The sequence below is a fragment of the Mytilus galloprovincialis genome, chromosome 3, assembly GCF_965363235.1.
Source record: "Mytilus galloprovincialis chromosome 3, xbMytGall1.hap1.1, whole genome shotgun sequence".
Lineage (NCBI taxonomy): Eukaryota > Metazoa > Mollusca > Bivalvia > Mytilida > Mytilidae > Mytilus > Mytilus galloprovincialis.
Genome location: NC_134840.1, coordinates 36,409,645 through 36,437,557, shown reverse-complemented (window position 1 = coordinate 36,437,557; position 27,913 = coordinate 36,409,645). Strand labels below are relative to the sequence as shown.

Here is a 27,913-nt window from a genome sequence, read left to right as displayed (position 1 = left end):
TATAAATCAAAACACAAAGGTTATTCCTGATTAATTTTTCGAATTATTTTATAATTAAAGGCGTTAAGAAACCTTTGTTGACCCCACAGTTTAAATGTCTATCGTAGGTACGTCATGAACAGTGGTTGTTACAGACAAACGTTCACGTAAATTGTCCCAGTCAATGGATGATTTTGATGGGTCAATCAATGGCCACAGCTACACTGTTTTGAATTTCATACTATATCTTCTGTTTTTATATGGAAAAAAATATTACTTTAAATTCATTCATATTATTTTTAATATAATTCATGTTATTTATTATCAGTTTTGTTCGATTCTCACATGACATCAATGATAGTATAATGTCATTATTCAGCTTGACATATTAATCCTGTTTTTTTTATCCTGCCTCTTTTTCAAAACTCTTGCGTCCACATGAATTATTGACTAACCTATAAATTATTTGGCACATGTGGACCATTGTATACCACCCGTAGCACCTGAGATTTGTGATTCAAAAATGTCCTTGATAATATAGTAGTAACTTTTGTCAGAGATCACTTCGTACATCATGTGGACGATCTTGCACCCTCTGTAGCACCTGAGATTTGAAACTATTCATTGTCCTGCAAGTCACACCATTGATTAAAATTGCGACAGTGTATTTTGCCAAATGCAATGGGACATTCACTTTCGTTATTTATCTTCTTGTTTTCGTGATATAGATATTAACTACAAGCAAGTTTAATCCATAGTAACTCCCTCGTTCTCCTGGAGAATTGTGCATGTTTAGTACTAGTAGTTTCGTATTTGAGTTTTGATGATTTACGAAAAACCAAAACCACTTTGTAATTTATAATTCAATTTGCATAACAGTATTTTGGCAATTGTCCTGTCTTAAACATCATTTCTAGACAATTTGAGATTCCATGTTGTTAGCAGATCACCAATCAGTTCACACTTTCTAATGTTACTTGTAAATCTATTCAGTTATTCCTTTTCTTTGGTGTAGGTTCGATTTTCTTTTCTCTGTATCTTATCAGTACAAGTAGCTTAATGACGATAGTTTGTTCCGTATCATTAGTCTTCCGCATTATGAGTCTTTATTGGTCCAAATCTAAGCACTAACAAATCTGAATTTTACATTAAGTTTTAATCCATATAGGTTCATCCCTACCCATATAGATACTCCTTTCACGTTCTGATAATCTTGGATTGGATGGTTCTTGTTCGACTTTTCATTTATTCCAAACGGTATCATTCTATTTTGATTCTCTTCTCTATTCAATGTAAGCAAGAATATATAATTCATGTGATATTTTCTTCAGATCTATTGTGTTCATTCTCATAAAGTAACTGATTGGATACAGTCATTTTCTCAACTTCTTCTTCTCTTGTGTCGTTAACCAATGCATCTTCATTTTCTACAGTCGTTATTATATCTTTTTTATTCGATTTTCTTTTAATCTGAAAAATAAACACACAAAATAAAGTGACCTATAGTTCCTCAATGTGATCAACTTTATTAAAAAAAATGATAATTTTAAATATTAAATAAAAACAAATTAATGAAAGTTTGAAGATGAAACAGAAAATATGCGTCTTTAAAAAAATGTGCACTTTAGTTTTCATGCGATTTTCTGGATTTTTTTTAAAGAAAGAAAAATAATGAAAAAAAAGGAGGGGGGGTATTTTTAATCTTCGAAACTGAAATATTTATAAATGAGGTATAACGATGCAGTTATATGCCGGTTTCAAATTTGTTTAATGTGCATTGCAACAGAGTACAATCTACATTGTCACTGAAAATATTATCTGACAATTTAAATAAAGTAAGTCAAAACAGAAAAGACACCATACACATATCCTTTTTAAGGGCATACGATACAGTTTTGATCCTGTATTTACAAGTTCGTGAAAATTTGCATATAGGCTATTTTTTACCTGATTAATTCAAATATGTAATAAAAAATATACCTTCATGTGCTACTTTTTGAGTAAAATGAGGTCGAAATTTTGTATATTTGCTCAAAATTCAGATTTGTGGTCGTAATTTCTTTTTCGAAAGAAAGACATAACTTTTTTGTTGTAAAAGATAAACACAAATTGTTTTTTGTTAAATAATCGGTAATTTCTGTATTTTATAACTATCCTAAAAAATTATGCATTTTTAATTCAGAAATAACTCATATTTATCAAATGTTCATGAATTGAGGAAAATACATCATTTTTTGCTGCATGTTTATCAAAATTAAAAAAAAAACCTCTATTTACAGTTTTATAAAATTTGGGTCACATAATCTCCCTGCAAAATGAAACAAATTGCTGTTTTGAAAAATAGGGGTCCATGAACTCGTTTTCAAATTAAATCAGTTTAAATGATAAAAATCAGTCGAAAAATGCATCTTTTCCCGATATGTCACAGTTTGACGTCGCGAAAATAACATTTTACGTTAGCAACGTCATTACCTCCCCTGTAACTGTATCGTATGCCCTTAAATACGTACCGATCTACGTTGTCTATGTCTCATATTTTTGTACACTTTAAATGCAAATAATCTGAAAGACAAAATATGCATAATTTTATAAGACTCGATAACTTGAACTTGACTATTGTATATGTTAAGAAATGTTAACTGACTCTTCAATCCATTAACTATCAAAATGTATGATGAGAAGCTATTATCTGTCAACTAAGAATAATAAAAAGGTAAATGACCTATAGTTGTTAATGTCTGTGTCATTTTGGTCTTTTGTGGATAGTTGTCTCATTGGCAATCATACCACATCTTTTTTATATAATACAGGCAAAATACCCTCGCACATACACAATTTGAAAGTACGGCAACACAATATCGGACAGAAAAAAAAGAAATCTTAATAAGGAAACTGAAAGATTCCTGGTTTTTTGGTCATAAAGTATATGGTGGATTAATTAAGTTAATAAGGACTCAACCTAAAATGATCGAAGTGGACTTAATTCACCACAAATATGTACTTTGGACAATATTTTGTGTAATATGAAAATACATAATAAACAAGAATATATTTTTTTTAATTTTGATATTCAAATAAAAACAACACGTTATAAGTTTCCTATGTCCGAAGCGCTTTTCTGGATTTACCTTTATCAGGAACGCTCTATTTCAAACATTTGAAAGCCAAATATGTTTAATAACATAAACAGTTGATGAGCTATTTAACCAATAGGACCTACAAAATTGGATAACTCACAAAGAACATGTAGCCACTAGAACCATTACACTCATTACTACTATGAATTCAACGTTTACTGTAGCGTTGTCGTTCTGTTTTACTACGCCATTTTCCTTTGTAGTCTCGTCCAAAGCGGTTTCATTGTTGTCAATGCTCGAGCTGGTATCACAAATATCACAAGAAATGCAGTCTTCACAATTTACAATATTTTCGCAGTCAACTGTCATATTCCACTCTTTCAAACATTTGTGTAGTATTTGTATTCTCTGTGCACAATTCAAACAGAGGGTGGGGGAAAACAGAGGTGACATATCCCATGGTGGTGGACAAGGGGCAGTGTGTAACATATCCGCTTCTGATTGGCTCAGCTGTAAATCTTGGGCCATAGCTTCGCATTGCTAAAATAAAAGTGTGTCTCATGAGAATTAAAAGTTTACAATCGAAAATCAAACCTGATTTAAAATAACCCATAATGTTGTGTAGTCCAATATATGTTGTTATTTGATATTATTTTAACCAATCAATTTATCACTCAATCGTTCAATCAATCAATCAATCAATCAATCAACCAACCACAATAACATTCTATATAAAGACAAGAAATGAGACAGAGATATATTTCTACCAGAATATATTAGGTTATACATTTACTAGAACAGACCCGCGAAATCGCGGGCATTAAAGCTTGTGAGATTTTGTGTCTGGAGAATTTCAGTAAAAGATTTCATATCTGGAGAATTTCAGAAAAAGTATCAAAATTCATAGGTACTTGGAAACAGTTTAAGTCCTCTCCCTTGTTTCCAATGTCCGTTATTTTTTTCTGTTAAATTCCATTATTTTCGCGTTTCTGTATACGATAAATGAAGTGTATTTGCTATTAACTATGAATTTCTTCTCCTAGATGATCACTGCTATATATTATTTTGAGAATCTCTATCAACGCAATAATTATTGTCCTGTCCTTGAGTACTCTTATGAAATTTATGTGCAAGTTTAAAACCGGAAGTCCTGTTTGACTTACATTTAAACGCGAAATTGCGAACATTTTAATAAAAGCTTGGTTGAAAGTATGCTAACTATTTTATTAGGCTGAATTTTTGTAAAAAAAATCATGTCTGGAGAATTTAAGAAATGATATCAAAAGTTACATGGAGACAGGACAATATTTCTAAGCCCTCTCTTTTTTTTTTCTTCAAAGTCCATTATTATTTTGTTTTCTGTTATATCCCATTATTTTCGCTTTTCTGTATACTTTGAACATAGTTCTACGTATCTTTATTATAAATATTAAAGTGAATTAAATTTTCTATTAACTATTAATTCTATAAAGTTTCTTCTCCCTGGCGATCACTGCTATATTATAAAGAGAGTCTCTATATATAATAGTAGTAGTATACATGGGGATGATGCAGATAAACGTGAAAATAATTGTCTTGTCCCCGTCTGAGTACTTATGAAAAATGTGTGTCAGTTAAAACCGAGGTATAATAACAGTGGTTCTTACGATATAAAAACCACGATGTGGACAACGCTCTGATGTGCTTATTTATTTATCATTTTTTTTTTTTATCTATTATACGATTGGTTATCAATGTTAAAACTGGTAGTCATGTCTGACTTAAAAGTGGGTTTGATGACAGAAACTCAATGCTATATTGTATAGAGAGTCTCTATATATTATAATAGTATATAAATCATAGTATACATGCAGAAAAACGCAAAAATTTAAAACCGAAGTATAATAGTAGTGGTTCATACGATATAAAAACCACGATATGGACAACGATCTTATTGGCTTGTTTATTTTTCAGTTTTGTTATCTATCATACGATTGGTTCTCAATGTTAAAACCGGAAGTCATGAATGACATGAAAGTCGGTTTGATGACGGAAGCAATATTCGGACGCCTTAATTTTCGTTTTTCTCCCAAAATAACTCAAACTGAATAGTCATAAGAATAGATGACAAATGCGACTATGCATGGTACCTAAAGACCACGGAGGCATGATGATTAATGTATTGTGGGAGGAAGAGAAGCGACACACAAAATGAGGTCTTCTCGTTTAATATTATAGATAGATACCAAACATTTTTCAAAGAACTCTTCTATTTCTCTATATTTAAAAAAAATGTTAAAAGTTTCAATTTATAGTTACATTTTATAAATTTCTCGGTAAGTTTTAATATTCGGGAAAAGCTTTCAAACTTCAACCAGAAATTATTACTTTTCTAACACTTACATCTCAAAAATTATATTTATTCTAAAAAATTGTGTTTTTAATACATCTTCCATTAGATAACATTTATGAAAATTTTGTTATTTTGTATTTCCAGCATTCAAGTTGCAGATAATTTGATATATCAATCGAACTCAAGTATATCTATTCAGATGTTGTTAAGTATGTAATAAGATATAGAAGTATATTGACACAGATAGAAAGGTTATGTTAGGAGACAACAATAGAATAAGGATTTATTCATAACTTCCCTGTAAAGAATATACATTGGCCCTAACGTCTTTCGTCGGTTAATCTGTTTAAAACTCAGATCCATCTTTTACTCGCGTGCTCGTATGTAGTATAAATGAAATCAGAGATCTTTTTTTAAAATAAATTGTTTCTTTGTCACTGATGTGATGTTGGGTAGATATTTAGAAACACGGATGCCCAACTCGCACTATCATTTTCTATGTTCAGTGGACCGTGAAATTTGGGTAAAAACTCTTATTTGGCCTTTAAATTAGAAAGATCATATCATAGGGAACGTGTGTACTAAGTTTCAAGTTGTTTGGACTATCGTAGGTGGAGCATAAACATCATCGCTGATATAAGTACTTACACTGTTAGAACATATTTCTAGATTATCATCTGTCTTCTGAATTATTCCATTTGCCATAGTAACGTAGACTATGACAAGTATTTTACAAACAAAGCTAAGTACCATTTCATGTAATGGCGTCGTTCATCCTTTACTTTTTTTAAACTGAAATTGAAAGCAAAATACCTGGTCAATGAAAGCAAAAAATTGGGCAAAGAATGATAAGGAGAGGAATACGAATATTTATTATTCCAATCAAGAAGAACTTATCTATATATTATATTGAAAAATACGAGTAAGTGAAAAAACATTATACATACTTAAATCGCCAGTAACAATGCTAAATATGTCACAAACATTCCTAGCCAGTTTTACTGAGAAAATAGAGTAAGTTACTAGTATTGTATATGTATTTCAAAAGCTAATTTATATGTATATGTATGCTATAAATAGGTATGTTTTGTGCTTGACTGATCTAAACAGGTTAAAAAGGTGTTACTAAATCAGTAGTTGGAAGACATTGTAACAAGCAATTGATGGAAATAAAGAAATCGTAAAAAGGATTTTTTTCCTTCAATGTCAATTGCTCTCTCATGAATATTTTGGCTTCAAATTGGGTGAAATCTGTATTCAAATAAATAGCTGAAAACTGTATTCAAATAAATATAGCTGAAATCTGCTTTCAAATAAATAGCTAGAGACTTTTTCAACGTTTTCTCTAATCACATGCATTCGATGGAAAACCGCAGGAAGGCATTCGATGGAAAACCGCAGGAAGGCATTCAATGGAAAACCGCAGGAAGGCATTCGATTGAAAACCGTAGGAAGGCGTTCGATCGAAAACCGCAGGAAGGCATTCGATTGAAAACCGCAGGAAGGCTTTCGATGGAAAACCACAGGAAGGCATTCGATGGAAAACAACAGGAAGGCATTCGATGAAAAATCGCAGGAAGGCATTCGATGGAAAACCGCAGGAAGGCATTCGATGTAAAACCGCGGGAAGTCATACACATTAATCACCAAAGATGAGGTCACGAAAAAGATTGATTTGATTAAATATGGTGCATAAACACTTGATAGAGGTTTATAGATGACAAAATGTACATTTCAAAATTTTAATGATTCTAATCGTGTGTAGTACGGACTTTATCATATTTGTATATAGTGTTTATTTCATGCTGATTTGTTTAAAATCACGTTTTACCTACTAATAACAGTAAAGAAAGAAATACCATCATGCAAGAAAAACAACTGATCTACACAATTTGTTATGATATAACCAATTAACTTGCATCAAAAAAGGATTAATCCGGATTTCCTGTCAACCTTGTGGTCACAATCCCTTTTCTTATAACAACTCTGATTTATCTTTTCTTTTGAATTTAGTGCAGTTCAGAACTTTATCCACCTATCATTTATATAAATGGTGCATCGTACTGTTTTAATTATGAAATTCAAGAAGAATGTACATCCGAAATACAGCCTCTTTTATTACATAAATTTATATTTCTAAACAAATTGCAATTCATTAGTCTTATTAAATGTATATTTCAGAACTGAATGCTTCTTTTTATGATTTTATTGGCGTGTAAAAGTTCAATGCTAAATTGCTCGATGAAAAAAAGTCATGCCGTGTACAAAGGATATGAAATGTTTTTTTAAAACGCTCGGTGAGCTTGGTTTTCGGTTTCTAAAGATTGTCGAATTAAATTTAAATTTTCTTATACTGCAAAAAATTTTAATATCATATACAAATGTTGTTTTCGGTTTTAATTAAACGTACAGAAAAGAATTTTAGTATACTAGACGACCTGTGCTTACTTGTATAATTAAGGGAGTGAAATTTTCCGTTTCAACTTGAACAAATAGAATTATTTTTTCTCATGAACCTTAAACCTTGTAAATATGCAGTCGTACAAAATATTTCAATAGAACTGTACATAACGTTAAGTAGTCTAAAGTTCGGTTCTTACTACATCTTATAGTTTATAATGTTTGTTAAAACACCTATCCAAAAACGCTTTTTGAATAATATACAAATAATACCTAGTAATATTTTAAATACAAAGATCAAAGGTCAAAGTTGTAAAACACCTAACATTTAAAAATAGACTATTAAAAATTCCTTATAAAGTTTAATATTCACATAGTGTTTCAAGTAATTGTCTTTACCTTATTTGCTGTTCGTAATACCGTACACAAAATCATACTTATCAATGTCTGTAATCTTATTTCATTGCCTAATGTCATATGATTGTTTACATGATTATCAATTGTCTTCCGTAATAATGTTATCATATATGTAGTATCAATCAAACTCATGTTAACTTATTAATAATATTAATAATGTATTAATCATTATTTGGCCGAAGGACTAGATTTCCGTCGTGGCAAAATTGGATGCTCCGTCGTGTTGAAAATATAAATGCTTCTTTAAGAAAAGGATTTACATTTTCAGAATTTAGTCTTGCTAGTTAATATAGAGACTGTGAAAATATAATTTAAATAAAACTTCTTAAATTTCGTGTACACAGCATGTCTAAGTCCATAGAAATCCACCTTCCATTGTACAACATTTTAGCATTTTATTATATGTGGAAACACAATGAAACTGGGTATAATCTATCTCATTAAAAAATTCAAATAGTATATGTAACTGAAATTCTAATATGTATACACGACACGGGTTACTACGGTCTCCATGCAATTTATATATTTATATTGTGTGAAGCGTTACACGCAAAGGTTCACATTACTAATACACGATAAAGGCTCGTATTAATGACGCCCTTTGTTGTGCGGTGTGATTATAGATATTCAATGCACATATTTCAAATTTTTGCAGATCGTTTTACCGGTTTATCTAAACTTCAAAACATACCACAATAAAAAAACACTAATTCTCCTTAGTCCCTAGAGATGCTTTATTGTCAAGTTTAAAACCCACAAGAAGGGAAATAGCAGCTAATCCCCCCCTAAAAAATTATACTCAATCTGAATAATAAAAAAACAGATCCATTTCAACTATCTTGAGGGAACGACATAGCATCTTGAGGGAACGACATAGTATCTTGAGGGAACATAATTTTTTTTTCTTTCATGGCCGCATTCTGCCACCGTACTCATGTGTACGGGGGCAGAATGCGACCACGAAAGAAAAAAAATATAGTGTTCCCTCAAGATAGTTATCTCGTTCCCTCAAGATACTATGTCGTTCCCACAAGAAAGTTATCTAGTTCCCTCAAGATACTATGTTGTTCCCTCAAGATGTTATGTCGTTCCATCAAAATATTATGTCGTTCTCTCAAGATGCTATGTCGTTTCCACAACATAGTATATTGTGGGAACGACATAGTATCTGGAGGGAACGAGATAGCTATCTTGTGGAAACGACATAACATAGCATCTTGAGGGAACGACACAACTATCTTGTAGAAACGACATATCATCTTGAGGGAACAAGATAACTATCTTGTGGAAACGACATAATATCTTGAGGGAACGACATAGCATCTTGAGGGAACGACATAATATCTTGAGGGAAAGACATATCATCTTGAGGGATCGAAATAGTATCTTGAAGGAACGAGATAACTATCTTGTGGGAACGACATAGTATCTTGAGGGAACAAGATAACTATCTTGTGGAAACGGCAATGCATCTTGAGGGAACGATATAGCATCTTGAGGGAACAAGATAACTATCTTGTGGGAACGACATAGAATCTTGAGGGAACGACATAGTATCTTGAGGGAACAGCATTTTTTTTTCTTTCATGGCCGCATTCTGCCACCGTACATATGTGGATGACAAAATCAAAGATGTACATAATAAAAAAGGAACTTCACTCTCATCAGAAATGGAATTAAAACATCTGTTATGAGTCTGGGTATTGAAAATTTACACTTTAAAGTGACAAATTGATCTTCTTTGTCTGGCCATGTGTTTTATTTGTCCAATCAAAGTTCAATCTCACTAAAGACAGCATCCTCTATCCATTTGCGTGTGTGTGTGCTTGTTTTATTAATAATTGATAGTAAGTGGGACTGACTTTTGTCACTTCTGGATTGACGTATCATTTATTCATAATTTTGTGCTATTTTTCTGCCTGGCAGGGTTTCATGCAATAAAGTATGGAACATTTACAATTTTACAGCAAACATAATATTACATTGCAAACAATAATTGAAAAGTTGTTTTCAATCATTGGTCAATATCAAGACATCACGAGACATAATTTAAGTCAGAACATTAATTAAACCAAACGGTTGTAGGTTATGTGTTCAGAAGAGAAGGACAATTTTATTTGTAATTGGTCACCCACGAACCTACGGCGGCGGAATGCGGTCATGAAAAAAAATAAATATATGTTGTTCTATCAAGATAAAATGTTGTTCCCTAAAGACACTATATCGTTCTCTCAACAAACTATGTTGTTCCCTCAAGATGCTATGTCGTTCCCAGAAGATAGTTACCTCGTTCTCTCAAGATGTTACGTTGTTCCCTCAAGATATTTATCTCGTTCCCTCAAGATGCGAAGGAGGAAATGAATAATATATCAATACAATTTTATAGCTATGTTGAGGGAACAACATAGTATCTGAGGAAACGACATAGTATCTTGAGGGAACTAAATAGAATGAAATTCAAAACAGTGTGGCTGTGGCCATTGATTGACACATTAAATTCATCCATTGACTGGGACAGTTTACGTGAACGTCTGTCTGTAACGACCACTGTTCACGACGTACCTACGATAGACATTAAACTGTGGGGTCACCAAAGATCTCTTAACACCTTTAATTATAAAATAATTCGAAAAAGTAATCAGGAATACCCTTTATGTTTTGATTTATATAATTGATATAAATCAAAACATCGTGTTATTTCTGAGTAATTTTTCGAATTACTTTATTAAGGTGTTGAGAACCTTTGGTGACCCCATAGTTTAAGTGTCTTTAAAAAGTACATAGTGAGCAGTGGTCGTTACATACAAACGTTCACCTAAATTGTCCCAGTCAATGGATGAATTTAATGTGTCAATCAATGGCCACAGCCACACTGTTTTGAATTTCATTCTAACTATCTTGTGGAAACGACATAACATCACATCTTGAGGGAACGAGATAACTAGCTTGTGGAAACGATATATTATCTCAAGGGAACAAGATAACTATCTTGTTGATACGACATAGCATCTTCAGAGAAGGACATAATATCTTGAGATAATGACATTGCATCTTTAGAGAACGACATATTTAATAGCTTGAGGAAACGACATATCATCTTGAGGGAACAAAATAGTATCTTGAGGAAACGAGATACATATCTCGTGGGAACGACAAAGTATTTTGAGGGAACGAGATAACTATCTTGTGGAAACGACATAGCATCTTGAGGGAACATGATAACTATCTTGTGAGAGCAACATACCATCTTGAGGGAATGTCATAGTTTCTTGATGGAACAACATACTTTTTTTTCTTTCATGGCCGCATTCTGCCACCGTATGAACCACCACGTATCAGAGTTCTTGCAAGAATTCCTCTACGTGAAAATAGTGTGAAAACTGTTGTAAAAAATACTACTTTCAATACTTCCGAATCGTTTCATGTGATTTCATTTTTTCGCGGAATGTTGTTAAAATGGAATAATATTTCCTGAATAGTTTAATACAACATGAAAAATACGAGAGAACTACACATCTCGAAATCTAGTTAAGAGGTCAAAATAAGAGTTCAAAATCGCTAGAATACGAAACCAAAACCCAAATTTGAGAAAGAAATTCTTCATCAGAAAAGCTAGTGTAATATTGAGCTTAAATCATAAATTGCATGTGTACAAACATCGTCTGGAATATTGCGCCATATCAACGTTAGATCTGCGGTCTAGGTAGTGAGCTAGAAACAGTGTACCAATATGGTCGAATAAAGTATTTGTATAAAAATCTTTAATTAAATGATTTTAAAAGGACAACATCATTTTTGACAAATTAATTTTAATAATTATTAGTATATTTTAGAAGTATTTTACCTACCTTTAGTTTGTGTTGCTATCAATTAATTAATGCGGGTAAGAACACAGAAATGAGGGTCTGGATGGGATTCTAGAACACAAATAAAGAATAACATGAATCTTAGATCTAGTGATGGGTAAAAGTAGAAAGAATAGAGAAAATGATTTAAAAAAAATAGGAACGCAGAACATCACCTTATTTTAACCTATTCAAGGGTATTGCACTGTTTGTATATATTTAATACACATTGAGGACATTGGTTCGAATAGGTGTACATAATTTACACCAATTTATTATATAGTCAATACAGAATTAATCTTATTCAATAATTTATGAAGGGTCTTTCAGTGATTTTACTATTAGTTATTGTAAAGAATGATTAATACAGGGTATTCAATTTCATATATCGACATCTTCGTGAAAAATACTAATAGACATAATTACAATTAAATTATGATTTTATCTTTGTCACTGTCCCCTTTAGGGACCTCAATTGCAATAAACGCATAATTCTATCTATTGTTATATATTTTATTGTATTCCCGGTATTCATATTATGCATGTTTACCGAGAAATTAGGTATACTGCACTGGTCTTTAAATGAAAAAATCAATTACTTGCAACTTACGTCATTGTAGAATGCACTAATTTACGAAAAATCAAAGAGTAAAAGATCAATATTTAATTTGTATACGGTGATTTTAATATAAATGTAAATTATTTGAGTTAAAAACATTTGTTCAAAGATCATGGGAATGGAATAAGGTGGGAAATAATCTTTTTAATAATATATATGTCTCATGTCAAAATCTAGTTCAAGTGTACGAAATTTGTATCATAATATGTGCTCCATTGTCAGGGTCTCATTGGTACTCGTGCTATATCACTCTAAATAAATATATAAATAAATAAATATTCTAGGATTTAAATATCATTTGCTTTGATTTTCATACAAATTCATTTTCTTGTGCCTCAATCGAGAGTACCTTACTATTTTTCGAGTTACCTTGAGCAATCATATTCCAAACAAAGACAGGTACTACTGTGTCGTAGCAGTCGGAAACCCGGTTGAAATAGAACAAAAGAATCGAAGGTCTTTGTTAGAGAAGGCGATAAATGTGTACTGTATTGTTTACTATAGTGACAAAATTTTTAAAAGTTAATAGAAACAAAGAAAATTACAATTTTCTTCTCAATTACGAGGTGTTTTATTTTAAAAACACCATTTGCATAAGTTTTCAATTTATCTAGTACATAGTTAAGCAGAACAATTAGATTTCAAGTCGACGACATGGGTATCTTTCAAGTTGGATGAAGAAAATGCATAACCTCCGATTTTTTTGAAAAAATTACCACGGACCTATAACATATCAATCTATTAGTTCAAAAATTTTCGTGTCTGCCCTTCCATTATGTTACTCAAGAAAAAATTCCTAAAAATGGGTAACAATTGTATCGAAAAGAGAAAATCGAGTGCACCTTTTTATGTTAGGGCGTGTTTGAGTTGAATATTTTGTCTTGATATCGTACAAAGTAAGATTATTTCATACATCGTCTCGCTTCAGATTCTATTATTTTTATATATCAAAGCTACAGATTGACTTTATAACACAAAAAAATAACAGTACTAAAAGATGAAATATATGGGTCAAGTGAAATACCTATCTAATGTGACAGAGAAGGTGTGTTCGAATAGCTATTTTTTAATGAAAGTACTTGACGACAGTCTTTCAAGTTGGATGATGAAAATGCATATCTTTGAAAAAATATAATTTTTTGTGTGTGAAAACTAGGGTTTATAGTCTTTATACACTAAAAAAATCTAGTCTGCCCTTCCACGAAATTTTTAATTAGAATTTGTTTAAATGTTTATGAATTTTCGAAAATTCCACCTGACAACCGATCAGACAATAGTTTTAAGTTGAATCAATGCAGACAAGATCATTAACTGATGCTCATTAGCTAGTTGATACATTTGTCTTTTAAAATACAACTGATATATAAGGATCGTAATGGTGCAATGTGGATAAATTTATCGGTTTCCATGAGCAAAATTGGTAGCGCGTCATCCCTACAATGGCTTCCATTTCTACGATTGTAAAAAATGAACTGGCGTAATGGGGAGATAATTCTGACGAAGTAGGATCCTGACTGGTAGTAATGTTGAACTAAACTATATATAGTATCCGCTAGTTTCAGAATCGGAAAATGCCATTGCGATTGATAGCTTTTTTATTTTCTAAACTAGAGGCTCTAAAGAGCCTGTGCCGCTCACCTTGGTCTATGTGCATATATATATCAAACAAAGGACACAGATGGATTCATGAAAAAATTGTGTTTTGGTGATGTTGATTTGTTTGTAGATCTTACTATACTGAACATTCTTGCTACTTACAATTTTCTCTATCTATTATAAACTTTGGCCTTTAGATACAGAGGAAAACATTTTGTAAAAATTTATACAAAAATTTACCAAATTAATGAAAATTGTTAAAAATTGACTCTAAAGCCCTGGTCACAACGAACCCACGACACATCTATGCAGCGCCACGATAGTCGCACGATATTTTCAGCATCGTGGCTCTGTCGTGTGTCGTGGGACGACAAATGAACATGTACCTTTTCTGCTCTACGATTTTTTGTCGTGTCACTGTCTTGTGGCTGTCGTGAGAGTGTCTTACCACAGTCGTGCGTCTGTCGTGCGATAAACACATTGTCGTGGGTATCAAAATAAACCACTTTAACGCACGACTGTCGCAAGACACTCGTGATACAGTCGCACGATTGTCTCAAAATTACCAAATTTCGTACGATGCTCGCACAACATTGATTGTATGTCGTACGACAGTGGTATGTTCGTCGTGCAATATATTTTCGTTTTATTTTGAAAAAATACAGTTTGGCGGGAATGTCAATAGACTCCTCCTCGTCCTCAGTCAAAGTGACGACATTATCAGCAGGGTCGTCTCCTGCAGTTTCCAAATCGTTTCAGCTTGTGGTAGGGGGTCCTTTGTCTTGTCAACATCATCCACGTTTACTGCTACCATATTTCTTTTGTTATTTTTTCGGGTGCATTCTGTTATAAATTCGCTGAACAATTATAATATAAACTAATACGAAAAACGCCGTTTATTTGGACCGAACTTGCTCTGAACAATATTGAAAGCAAATGGCAAATGGCACGCAATAAATCGGGCCTTCTTTAGATAATTTAGTCTTAGATGCATGCTTTTTATTAGTTGTTAGTGGCTTTGAACTAGCTGTCAGTTAACTGCGAGTACTCTCAGATCTGTTCCTAGTGTCTTTTTGTTGTTGGGATGTACAAGTACCCGGCCACGTCCACTTGTATATTTGTCCATCTGATTTTTATAGTTCATTCTTATGTTATTCTGTTATACCACTGTTCCAGGTTAGGGGGGGGGGTTGGGATCCCGCTAGCATGTTTAACCCCGCCACATAATGTATGTATGTGCCTGTCCCAAGTCAGGAGCCTGTAATTCAGTGGTTGTCGTTTGTTTATGTGTTACATATTTGTTTTTCGTTATTTTTTTTATATATAAATAAGGCCGTTAGTTTTCTCGTTTGAATTGTTTTACATGTTCATTTCGGGGCCTTTTATAGCTGACTATACGGTATGTGCTTTGCTCATTGTTGAAGGCCGTACGGTGACCTTTAGTTTATAATTTCTGTGTCATTTGGGTCTTTCGTGGAGAGTTGTCTCATTGGCAATCATACCACATCTTTTTTTAAAATAGTTCGGAGTCAAACGCACGAGTGACCCACGACTGTTGTGCGACCGTCGTTCGACAGTAACACGCGCATCCCATGACATGAAAACCTGAAAAATAGCACCAAACAACTCACGATTGTCGTGCGACTGTCGCACGACATTCGCATGACTCACTTGCGACACACCCACGACAGTACAATTACATTTTTTTTTCTTTACTGTACCCATCGTGGAACCATCGTGGACATGTCGTAGCTGATGTGACCACTCGAAATATATTTTTTACATTTTGCACGACAGTGCCACGACAACTTTTTATCGATCTTCCACGACATAAAATCGTACGATCTGTTGTGACCGGGGCTTATAGGCGATGATTGTGGCTAAGTTTGGTTAAATTTGACCCAATAGTTTCAGAGGAGAAGATTTTTTTTAAAAGATAACAAAAATTTACGAAAAATTGGTAAAAAAAAATTACTTTAAAGAACAATAACTCCTAAAGGGGTCAACTGATCATTTTGGTCATGTTGAATTATTTTTAGATCTTACTTTGCTGAATATTATTCAGTGCTGTTTACAGTTTATCTCTATCTATTATAGTATTTAAGATAATAACCAAAAACAGCAAAATTTCTTTAAAAATTACCAATTGGGGGACAGCAACCCAACAACCAGTTGTCCAATTCATCTGAACATTTAATGGCAGATAGATATTGACTTGATGAACAATTTAACCTTGTCAGATTTGCTCTAAATGCTTTGGTTTCAGAGTTATAAGCCAAAATCTACATTTTACCCCTATGTTCTATTTTTAGCCATTGCGTCCATCTTGATTGGTTTGCTGGGTCACCGCACACATTTTTTTAAACTAGATACCCTAATAACGATTGTGGCTAAGTTTTGTTAAATTTGACTCAATAGTTTCAGAGGAGACGATTTTTGTAAAAGATTACAAAAATTTACGAAAATAGGTAAAAAATGACTATAAAGGGCAATAATTCCTTAAGGAGTCAACTGACCATTTTGGTCATGTTGAATTATTTGTAGATCTTACTTTGCTGAACATTATTGCTGTTTACAGTTTATCTCTATCTATAATAATATTCAAGATAATAACCAAAAACGGCAAAATTTCCTTAAAATAACCAATTCAGGGACAGCAACCCAACAACCAGTTGTCCAATTCATCTGAAAATTTCATGGCAGATAGATATTGACTTGATAATCAATTTAACTCTGTCAGATTTGCTCTTAATGCTTTGGTTTCAGAGTTATAACCAAAATCTACATTTTACCCCTATGTTCTATTTTTAGCCATGGCGTCCATCTTGATTGGTTTGCTGGGTCACCGCACACATTTTTTAAACTAGATACCCTTATAATGATTGTGGCTAAGTTTAGTTAAATTTGACCCGATAGTTTCAGAGGAGAAGATTTTTGTAAAAGTTAACGACGACGGACGACGAACGCCATGTGATGGGAAAAGCTCACTTGGCCCTTTGTGCCAGGTGAGCTAAAAATAGTACTTTGTATGTATTTACCTTCTGAATGTTTTATTACTCCTAATCACTGTATTCATAAATGCACAAATAACATAATAAGTTCGTAGCCTATATATTGTGTTATCTTCAGCCAAGTGACCTTCTATTTCATGTATGTCATATCACACTAGTAGATATGTTACAAGTAAGAAAAAAACACATAATTTTTCATTGTCTGTAGGACAAAGGGTAAACACTGAGAAATGTTTGCATAACACATAAATATAAAAAAAAAGTGGTAGAGTATTTTTATACATTATTCTAATATCCAAATGGCTGACACATCTTATTCTATTGTTTTAATCATTTAAAAGAGTCCAAGCCATTGGGGTCTCCCCGCGTGGGTTCGAATCCCATCCTCGTCGTTCTTATTTTTACACTCATAGGCTGACCTTTCCCAACAATTAGAACAAAAAGAGTCCAAGTAATAAAAAGTCGAATCATGTCAAATTATTTAAAACGTATACCCACACGGTCTCGACTGTTTTTTAATGTGTTATATTAGACTCGCGTTTCGTCTGCATGTTCTTGACTCATCAGCAGCGCCCGAATGAAAAGGGAAAACAACCAGTTTAGCTCATCGTTTCAGTGAAAGGTTGTTAGAATCAAACAAGAGCAGCGTGATTCTAACCATCCAGTTCTAGTGATTGACTGTGTGCTATGTATTGAAAAGCCTATTTTAATATAAGGTACACTGGTTATTAAAAAATGACTTGAATATTAAATCGATACGTGATGACATTTATTTAGTTGCTGTGACGTATATCAATGTACTTGCGAAGGACAGTTCGTACAAAGGTAGTAAGATAGTTGCCAGGAGCGTAATATATGCAAAAAACGAAGTTGCATATACAATGAATGTACTTTAAGTTCCCACAACCTTTGCACCTTCGTGAATTCAGTTTTTCAAAAAGAGGGGGGGTTATGATTTTTTTGTTTTTGACAGAAATTTTTTATTAAGTTTTCGACGCTCAAATTATTTCAAAATCTAACACAATGGGGTATCGAATCTGGATTCTGAAAAAAAAATTTGTCACCTACTTGACCACAATATTTTCGTTCATCAAATTTGTGATAAGACTATTTTTGTTGGTTAAATAAGAACCTACCCCCACCTCACCTCTGAAGTTAAAGGGTATTTCCCTTATCATTGTCCCTCGTGATCACATGAATAACCATGAATGTATTAGTATATGAATAAGTATAATACAAAAAGAAAAGAGAAAACATCCATTTACCTCAGTCTTACAGTAATAAACGTTCAACCAATTAAAAGTACATCAATTGATGAAATAATTTCATGACGATTTAGTCTGATCATCCATTACTTTTCACGGTAATTAATGATGTGTTGCCTGAACTTTTCCGATCAATTGCTTAGATTAAAAAACTTTTATAAAATACGTCTTTTTTCAAATATAACCTGAAACCTTTTCAAGGAAAAATCCAATAAAATTTTACTGTACTATCTAACATACTAAAAAAGATTAAATAATATACACACTCTGACTTCGTTACATAACAATATCTCCTAATATGAATAAGTAGATTAGAAAATAAGATTCACAGATTTAAGAAAATAAGATAATCAATATGTAAAATTCGTTATATCTACAGTATACAGTATATACATATAAAATCCTTACCTTTATTATAACGCTAGCCTACATTTGTAAGGTGTGTTAATATACAGGTTTAAACAACGTACAAGTTATCTTTAGTACATGTAGCATGCATTATTGAATCATGTACGTAATTAGGAGTGTCAATAAAATAACGTGTTATCGACCCATCTCGTTACTTAGGAATATATTAATATTATTAAGCCGGAATGAAATAAAATAAAAAAAAATAAAAAAATAAAATAAGAAAACGTAGTGATAGTTCAAATCATCAATGAGGCGTGGTTATTTCTAACTTTGGAATATATAAATGTTGGGTTTTTTCTTTGTGTAAAGATAAATTCATCTAATTTTTTTAATTATTAATTTAAGGCACACGTAGATTCATTTATCATACATGCAAAACTTTAAAAAATAAATTGTTTACACAACAATTGAAGCTACTCAAATTAATATTTGAAAATTTTGTTAAAAGTTAGGTTCCGGTTTAAAAGGTGGCTCATTATTTTTGTGATGTAATTATTTTCTCTGTAGCTGTGTATTTTTTCTACATTGGCTAGAAATATAAGCGGAACAGGTTCAACCCCGCCACATTTAAATAACGCCTGTCCCAAGTCAGGAGCCTCTGGACTCTGTTAGTCTTCAGTTTAATACATATATATATATTTTTAATTTAAAGGTTCGGAGTTTATAATGACGACCATTTTCACTGAACTAGTACACATTTTTGTTTAGGGGCCAGCTGCAGTCCACCTCCGGGTGCTGCATTTTCTTTCTGTGTCGAAGACCCTTTGGTGGCTTTTGGCTGTGTTTCTCCGGTCGGGTTCTTGTCTCTTTGACACATTCATCATTTCCATTCTCAAATAGACAATTTTTAAGAATCAAGTTATAATAAAGGTCAAAATCTAGAAAGTAAAAAATACCATTCACATTTTTAATTAAGGGACATGACTCTTATAAAAAGATCACCAAATCACTTAAAGGCAACTTTATTGATGTTGCAACGAACAATTTGGTAAAAAAAATCTGTTGTGGATGGCTTACAATTTCTGATAGTAAGCGATAATAAACAAACTTAAAACTAGATTGTGACCTTGACATTTGAACTTTACCTCAAATTTCGTTCGCTGACCCAATGACCTCAAATAAAAGACCATAGGTCTCAATTCTATAATGTTCATGAGTTACTTTCATGCCCCATATGTCAAACATATGAAGTGAAATAATACTCATATGGAGTCACTAGATCGCTTCGTTCAAAATTGGACAGAACATTCTGAGGATATAACAAGAAATTCAGAAACCTTAATATCACAATATCTTTTTAAATTGCAAAGAAGTAGTGATACATGTAACTGCATCAGCATATTCACGGTTCAATGTCATGTACCGAAAATTCTTTAATTCGATATTTTTGGAGAAAAAAAAGCAACATCAAAAAGTGGAAAAAGGAAAAAGGAAAAGCATAATAATAAGAATTTTCAGAAGGTCTTTCCACTTTCCTCCTAAAAACATGCATGCATGGCAGCAATTTCCATACGCAGGATTCTTATTTCTTGACCATTCGAAACAACAAGTTTGGATAATCTGGGGTGACAAATGTACGTAATAGTTCGAAAGAGAAACCATCAGCCGGATTTATGCTAAAACAATAACAGAAAAATAAATATGCCAGCAACCAAGACAAACACACAAGGGATCGACATTAAAGTAATCACAATCACTGGAAACTAGATTAAACCATTTTCAACTTATCAATATAACAATGATTTCCTGTACGAAAAAATCAATCAGTAGACATCCAACGGATTAAGTGTAACGTCATAAACGGTCTGAGAATTTTGGTTTGGCGGTTCTATAAAAGACCTTTTCCTACAAATTCTGGACTGGACACTTACTGTTGAAATTCATTCTATTTTATTGCATTCCTAACAATAAGCCGCTTACTTTTCTTAAAATAGGCTTTAAAAATACTGAATTGAAGTGTAAAAAGAGGGACAACTCTTGATGTTTAAACGATCTCTCATTCAGTTACGTTGTTTTTTTAAACAGAAACTCACAAGCTGACACATGGGGAGAAAAGAAAAGAAAACCCACTTTTTTTACAAGCGGGGAACAAATGAAAAAGTTTGAAATCAAACATCAACTTTGTTTAAGAAAGAAATTTTAAATACGAGTTTATATAACGTAAACACATAGAAACTTAGGCCAAACAATTAAAAGAAAATTGACATCTACAATTAGACAGTACTAAAGGTAAACATCTGATAGGGAAATTATATTAGTTACATATTCGGACCTAATACGGTATAGAATGAAATTCAAAACAGTGTGGCTGTGGCCATTGATTGACAGATTAAATTCATCCATTGACTGGGACAATTTACGTGAACGTCTGTCTGTAACGACCACTGTTCACGACGTACCTACGATAGACATTTAAACTGTGGGGTCACCAAAGATCTCTTAACGCCTTTAATTATAAAATAATTCGAAAAATTAATCAGGAATACCCTTTATGTTTTGATTTATATAACTGATATAAATAAAAAAATCGTGTAATTTCTGATTAATTTTTCGAATTACTTTATTAAGGTGTTGAGAACCTTTGGTGACCCCATAGTTTAAGTGTCTTTAAAAGGTACACAGTGAGCAGTGGTCGTTACATACAAACGTTCACCTAAATTGTCCCAGTCAATGGATGAATTTAATGTGTCAATCAATGGCCACAGCCACACTGTTTTGAATTTCATTCTATATGGCCGCTCTCGCTCTCACCCCATATGGAATTTACTGACCCCATATATACAGTATTACCTCACTAGCACACTATGTAACGAATTTATCTTACCGACTATCTTAACGTGTAAAATTTAGACTTGTGATCTATCAAAATGAGCAAGCCAGTCTTCAATACTGTTAGCATTAAGAAACTACTTCCATTGATCCTACAAGAACAATAGCCAACGATAACAACTTGTTAGGCCACGGTTTAAATGTGTGTAATGAATTTATTTCAATCTTTTTCATCAATTTCTTCGTCTGTTGAAACCTTTAAGATTTTTTCTGTTCCGTTTGGTTTTTATAAAGGGACGTAACACCACTACTAACCGTGTATGAAATAAGCCCCGCCTCCCTACTACCTAATTCGGAATATAAAGGGACGTAACTACACTAATAACTGTGTATGAAATAAACCCCGCCTCCCTACTAAGCTAATATCAAATATACACGGTCTTCACGCGGACGCTTTTAACCAATCACATTCCTAGAAATGAATAGGAGGTAAGATAATATTTTCCTTAATTCTTTAAAGTTGATTCATACTTCCATTTATGATCTTTTTTTCTTAAATCAAATTAATGAGATGGAAATTCAAGATTTAAATTAATTTAGTTTATTTATACATATTACATTACTGCAATCCCACATGGAGTAAATAATTAATGAAAATAAACAAAGTAGCAAGCATACCGGCATTAAGGAAGGGACATATAACACTGAAAGATATTTGTTCCTGTTGTCACCAATTTGTGTAAGAAACCTTGTCTAAGAAATATTTATGTCCTCTTAAAGCTATATTCAGATTAATAATTTAAATGAAATACATTTTCTTAATATTGGCAACTCATGTTTACACTGGCAACTGGAATATACATACGTAAAATAAATTGATTTTTTGGGGGGAACAATTATTTAAAGGCTTAAATAAGACCATGATCACATGTTAATTTCTAAAATCGGCCTTTTTTTTTTTTTATCATGATTAAAACTACAAACAAAAAACAAAAAAGTAAACATCAACCAACTATAACTACTAATACTAGCAAACAGGCACCGTACTTGGGGCAGGCACATACAGAATGTGATGGGGCCAAGTTAGTTGTGGTTGTGAATCAGACCGTTTATTTCTTTCGAATTGGTTCACATTTTGTCATGACGGGGCCCTGTATAGCCTTCTGTATACGATAAGGGTTTTGCCCATTATCAAAGGCCGCGATGAAGCGTCATATAGTTGTTTGCATTCTCGGAATTTGGTCACTGATGGATTACTGTTTCATTTGCAACTTTATATAATCTCACTGTTTATAATCAAATGTTAGTGTCAACAGCATGAGGCTTAAAAAAACCTCTACAAATCGATAAAAGCCCTCCTCATCAGATCGACAATAAGCACGCAACAAAACTTAATAAAACTTTTGTTTGAATGCACTGTATTAAACGAAATCACTTTTTGTAATACCTCTCATTATTGTATGTAACCTACTTCAGTACATTGACCTACCGCATAATCTACGTGTTAATAAATGTAAATACTCCGTAAAATTTAAACAGCCTTCTTCGATAAACTTGTAAACATATAAAGTACACTCATACCAGTAGGACTAGGATCTTGTCGTAGGATCCTGTCTGTCATATCGTATGTGAATAACAATCAATTATGGATATGTCGGATTCTCATGAGTATATGTTTAAGGATGCTGATCGCAGCCATGCTAACAGAAAGATCTGGATATGTGGTGCTGTGGCAATCATTGTAGGGTTTGTCATAGGGATATTGATTGGACGATTTGCAACATGTCCAGAGGAGAATGAGGCTCCAAAACAGGACGGTACATTTTTACCGGGTGTGTCAGATTCTATCATTAAAGATGGTGATCCCAAAATAAGTGAGGAGATAATAAATGGCATACAAGCAGACAATATCAGAAAATACCTAAGGTAGGTTTCCCCTATACTAAACAAAACATAAGTTCATTCTGATTACAAAAAGGAAACATTTTAACCCCATAGTTTACCTCACAGCATTTTTTCAAATGTTACCTTTTAATCAAAGTAAAGTGGTCAATGGTAAACCATTCCAACTTCTAGTAACATGTGATTTTTAAATATTATTTAAAAATATACATTGTTTTTTTTTTATTATTATTTATACTGAAATATGACACTCTTTTATTGTTCAACTATAAAGTAAAAAAAAAAACCATTGTTGAATCAGTTTTGTTTTTATGGTTGATATGAATAACAGTTCGTAAAATCAAATTTAAGAGTTTATTTTTAATAGCTTGCCCGACTTTACCAAAAGTCAACATAAGACAGAACAAGAACATTTCTCTCAATTGCCATGTCGACCCTTTTGAAATAAATGCACATTGCGTTTATTTATTTTGATAGAGAAAAAAAACGGAAGTCTTACTTTTTATAACAAGAACACATATTAAAGATATAAACATGCCTGTGGATAGTGGAATTTAAATAAGTAAGTCGGAATGTGTTGTATCTTTTCAGTCAAACATAGATTTACATGTTTTAACCACTAAAACCACAGATACATGTATATATAAATGCAATGTTGAGATGTGTATAAGATAATTTGTTGGACATTCCGGATAATGAGCTAGCAACTACAATTAATATGGAGTGATAACTGTATATCCAACTTTCTTCCTAGTTTCTAAACATACACCAGGAAGTCATTAAATGCATACGTGTATCTTGTTTTACCTCAGCATGATGATATGATTAAATTGCTGAAAGTCAACCCCCTTCTCCCTTAATCATTGGAATCTATAATATTCCAATAGCCATACAACCTTGGAGTAAATTAGTTTACACAATCGGGCTAACGCCCTCAGGTGTTTATCTAATACAAAATCATTACCGTTGACGAATCAACTTATTCACAGAACCTATAGTGACTGAACAAAGTCGAGAACCCAACTAGTGAGATTGGGGGTAGGGGTCAAGATGTAATTCTGGTTTACCAAATATCATCATGTAACCATATTATGAGATGCAAATAGAAAATAGCAATTAGAAAAAAATATCTGAATGAAAAACTGAGAAAACCTTTTGATATTAAAAGAAAGATGATTGATGTGACGATGGCTCATGGGGCCTCAATCGGGGCAATCATATGCATCTTACTAGAGACCAACTGACGAAGATGTTAGCAAGTACATGCCGTATAGGTCAACGTACGAACTTCAACAATGTCCAACACCCATACAGCTTGGCAAGCTATAAAATTCATGGACATGAGAAAATGTAACAAAAAATGTTCAGGACATTTATTGGTTTATAATAGTTTAGATTTCTATGAAGTTTTACCACAAGGTTCCATACTTCAAACAGTTTACCATAAACTACGTTGCCACGAGTTTGTTGTGACCTTTGAAAGTCATCGTTGACAAAAGAATAAGAATAAGAATTTTATTAGTTTAAAATCCAAACAATAGGATTGTTACTAAAACAAACCAATGCAAAACCAAAACAAAACAAACAAACCTGCATTTGAATTATTATTTTATGTTTCTTTAATCACTCTGTAATGTTTATGTCATGATGTAATTAATGTTATGCTCTTTATGGGCCCTTTAATTTGGAAAATAAAAATATTGTATAGTTGTTAATGTCTGTGTCATTTTTGTGGATAGTTGTCTCATTGGCAATCATACCACAGCTTCTTTTTTATAAACAGACAGACTGACAAGCATATTATGGACAAAACGATAGGCATTAAACAATACAAACATGCAGCATTGAAAAAAAAATAAAAATAATTATAGTATTAATTATCATACTATTTTTGACAGCATGCCTCCTCTATAAAATTAACATTTCAAATATTATGATTATATATATAACAATATAAGTTAAACCACCAATCACACACAATTCACATATAAGCATTATAATTGTTTCTCTCATTATACATTTCACTTATATTGTTAACAATGATAAGTGAAATATCACATTCTTCACAAGAAAATATAAAATCAAATTTGTTTTCTTTACTCATTGAATCAAAACTGGGGATAATACTAGAAATTTCATTAAACATTTTGATCCTAGTTTAATTAATTTTTGGACATGTTATGATAAAATGGAATTCATCTTCCACATCTTTATGGCATAAAGAACATATTCTATTTTCCAAGGCTGTTTTGTTGTATCTACTGCGTTCAACAGCCAGCATACTGTTACTCTTTTTTTGGCATAATTTTTTGTAAACTTTTTATCTAAATTCAATAAAAGGTACTTTTCTAGTTCACACTTTACTTTAAATTTTCTACAGATTCTTAGTTTATTTCCATTTATTGAATGGTCATCATTAAAGAGACAATTTTTCCAAAATATTATATAATTATCATTGAGTTTCTTCACGAGAGCTAAAAGTAATCGAAAAGGTACATTGACCCAAAGAGGTTATATGAAATATAACCTCCTTGATTGACCTAACGAAAAAAAAACAATGTTCGAATATGGCAATGTCTTACACGTTGCTAATTTAAGCCAAAAAAATAATGTTTTTCGCATCACATTTTCATATCACATTTTTTTCAATGTGATACGAGAAATATACGGGAAATAAAATAGAGACCTGAACTGTAATACCCTCATTATTGATTGATTGATTGTTGGTTGCTTAACGTCCAGTGGCAAATCCCTCTTTATTATAATGAAGCTAAATAACTCGTGTTGCTATCATTTATGTATGCTATATCAGCTACTCTCTTAATTGTTAGAATAAGAATAAGAATTTTATTAATTTAAGATACATACAATAGTAATAAACTGTATGAATTGATTCAAAAGTTTCCATCAAACTATTCTTAATAACCCCACTCATATTTTATTGTTTCATTTACAAAACTACTTTCAATTCTGATGTGTATCGAAACGGAATTAGTGACTTTTATTGCAGTTGTTAAAATGAGGAGTATTTGTTTTATTGAGGGGATATTCGTTTTATTTTCAGCACACACACATGACAGATGTAATAAAGCAATAAATTGTACCGTACGGTGATCTATAGCTGTGTCATTCGGTCTCTTGTGGAGAGTTGGCAAGCATACCATATCTTCTCATTATATACACAATCTCCTAATATACATTCAACTAAATGTAAATGATTTATGAATTAAACATAAGCTGTTCGGATGCGAACCTAAAGATGCGAACGGCTTTCTTGTGAGGTGAATAAATCATACAGATATAAGATGTGGTATGAGTGCCAATGAGACAACTCTCCATCCAAGTCATAATTTGTAAAAGTAATCCATTACAGATCAAATTACTATAAGGTCTTTCAACACGGAGCTTTGGCTCACACCGAACAGCAAGCTATAAAGGGCAAAAAAAATACTAGTGTAAAAACCATTCAAACGGCATAAAAAAAAACGAGAAACGAGAACTTATGAACCACATATATTTATACTTTGAATATTAACAAAACGAAATTTTCATGAGCTTTACGCGTTTCCTTAATTAGATTCTTATAATCATTTGATGCAGATGTTCAATTATGTTTTTAATCGCAAATGATCTGATCGAAGAGACAAAAAAAATGTGATACCATGTCGATGATGATATATCAAAACCAAATTTTATACAGACAGATTACACAGCTATTGAGATAAGAATTTATTTTATGGTGAATAACCCGAATTAAATAGTTTGAACTTCACCAAACAGCATGCATCAATCCATTTACAGAAGTTATAATACAACGTAAGACGGGGTTTCTACATCACTCGAGTTTACCTTTATATATACTCAGGTTGGCGGTCAACTGTGTTGTATAAATTATAACACAATCACAACTTCTATTTTATTACTCTCCATGTGCAGATATAATACTTCCTTATTTGTATACGTTGACCCTTTATCTTGTTTTTTCTACCTAATCGAGTCCAAATAGTCAATATCCAATGGAATCTTATACATTAAACAGCAGTTACCTATTTTAATATTTGTTTCTTAACAATGAATGTAGTCAATCTACCGTCAGTTTTGCTTTCGGTGTCATAAACTTTTAATATAGGGTGTCGCACTGAACTTGGATATTCCTATATTAAAAAACAGCATTTGACATGTCCATTGACCTTCATGTGGGATTTTAAGCACAAGAGTACCTCATGCATCTGTTTTGCATGTCAATAATAACATTACATATTAAATGATTCATAAACTTAAGTTTTGATT

At 32.3% G+C, this 27,913-nt stretch overlaps 1 protein-coding gene and 1 long non-coding RNA gene across 6 annotated transcripts in view; one reads left to right on the top strand and one right to left on the bottom strand.

Annotated features, from left to right (window-relative positions):
• Positions 1–262: 262 nt before the first annotated feature.
• Positions 263–27,490, bottom strand: LOC143067833 (uncharacterized). 5 transcript variants are annotated; one of them, XR_012976044.1, is made up of 6 exons: positions 27,473–27,490; positions 12,054–12,122; positions 6,037–6,180; positions 3,217–3,596; positions 2,490–2,541; positions 263–1,449 (listed from the first exon to the last, which is right to left on the bottom strand). It is a non-coding gene; the product is annotated as an uncharacterized LOC143067833 (long non-coding RNA). The 5 variants fall into 5 exon arrangements; XR_012976042.1 differs by lacking the exon at positions 27,473–27,490 and adding an exon at positions 18,950–19,038; XR_012976045.1 differs by lacking the exons at positions 12,054–12,122; positions 27,473–27,490 and adding an exon at positions 18,950–19,063.
• Positions 23,272–27,913, top strand: part of LOC143067832 (N-acetylated-alpha-linked acidic dipeptidase 2-like) — a 30,645-nt gene continuing 26,003 nt past the window's right edge. The window contains exon 1 of the mRNA XM_076241410.1: positions 23,272–23,647. Coding sequence (XP_076097525.1) covers positions 23,367–23,647 — 281 coding nt within the window. The 5' untranslated portion in view covers positions 23,272–23,366. The remainder of the gene's footprint in view (positions 23,648–27,913) is intronic.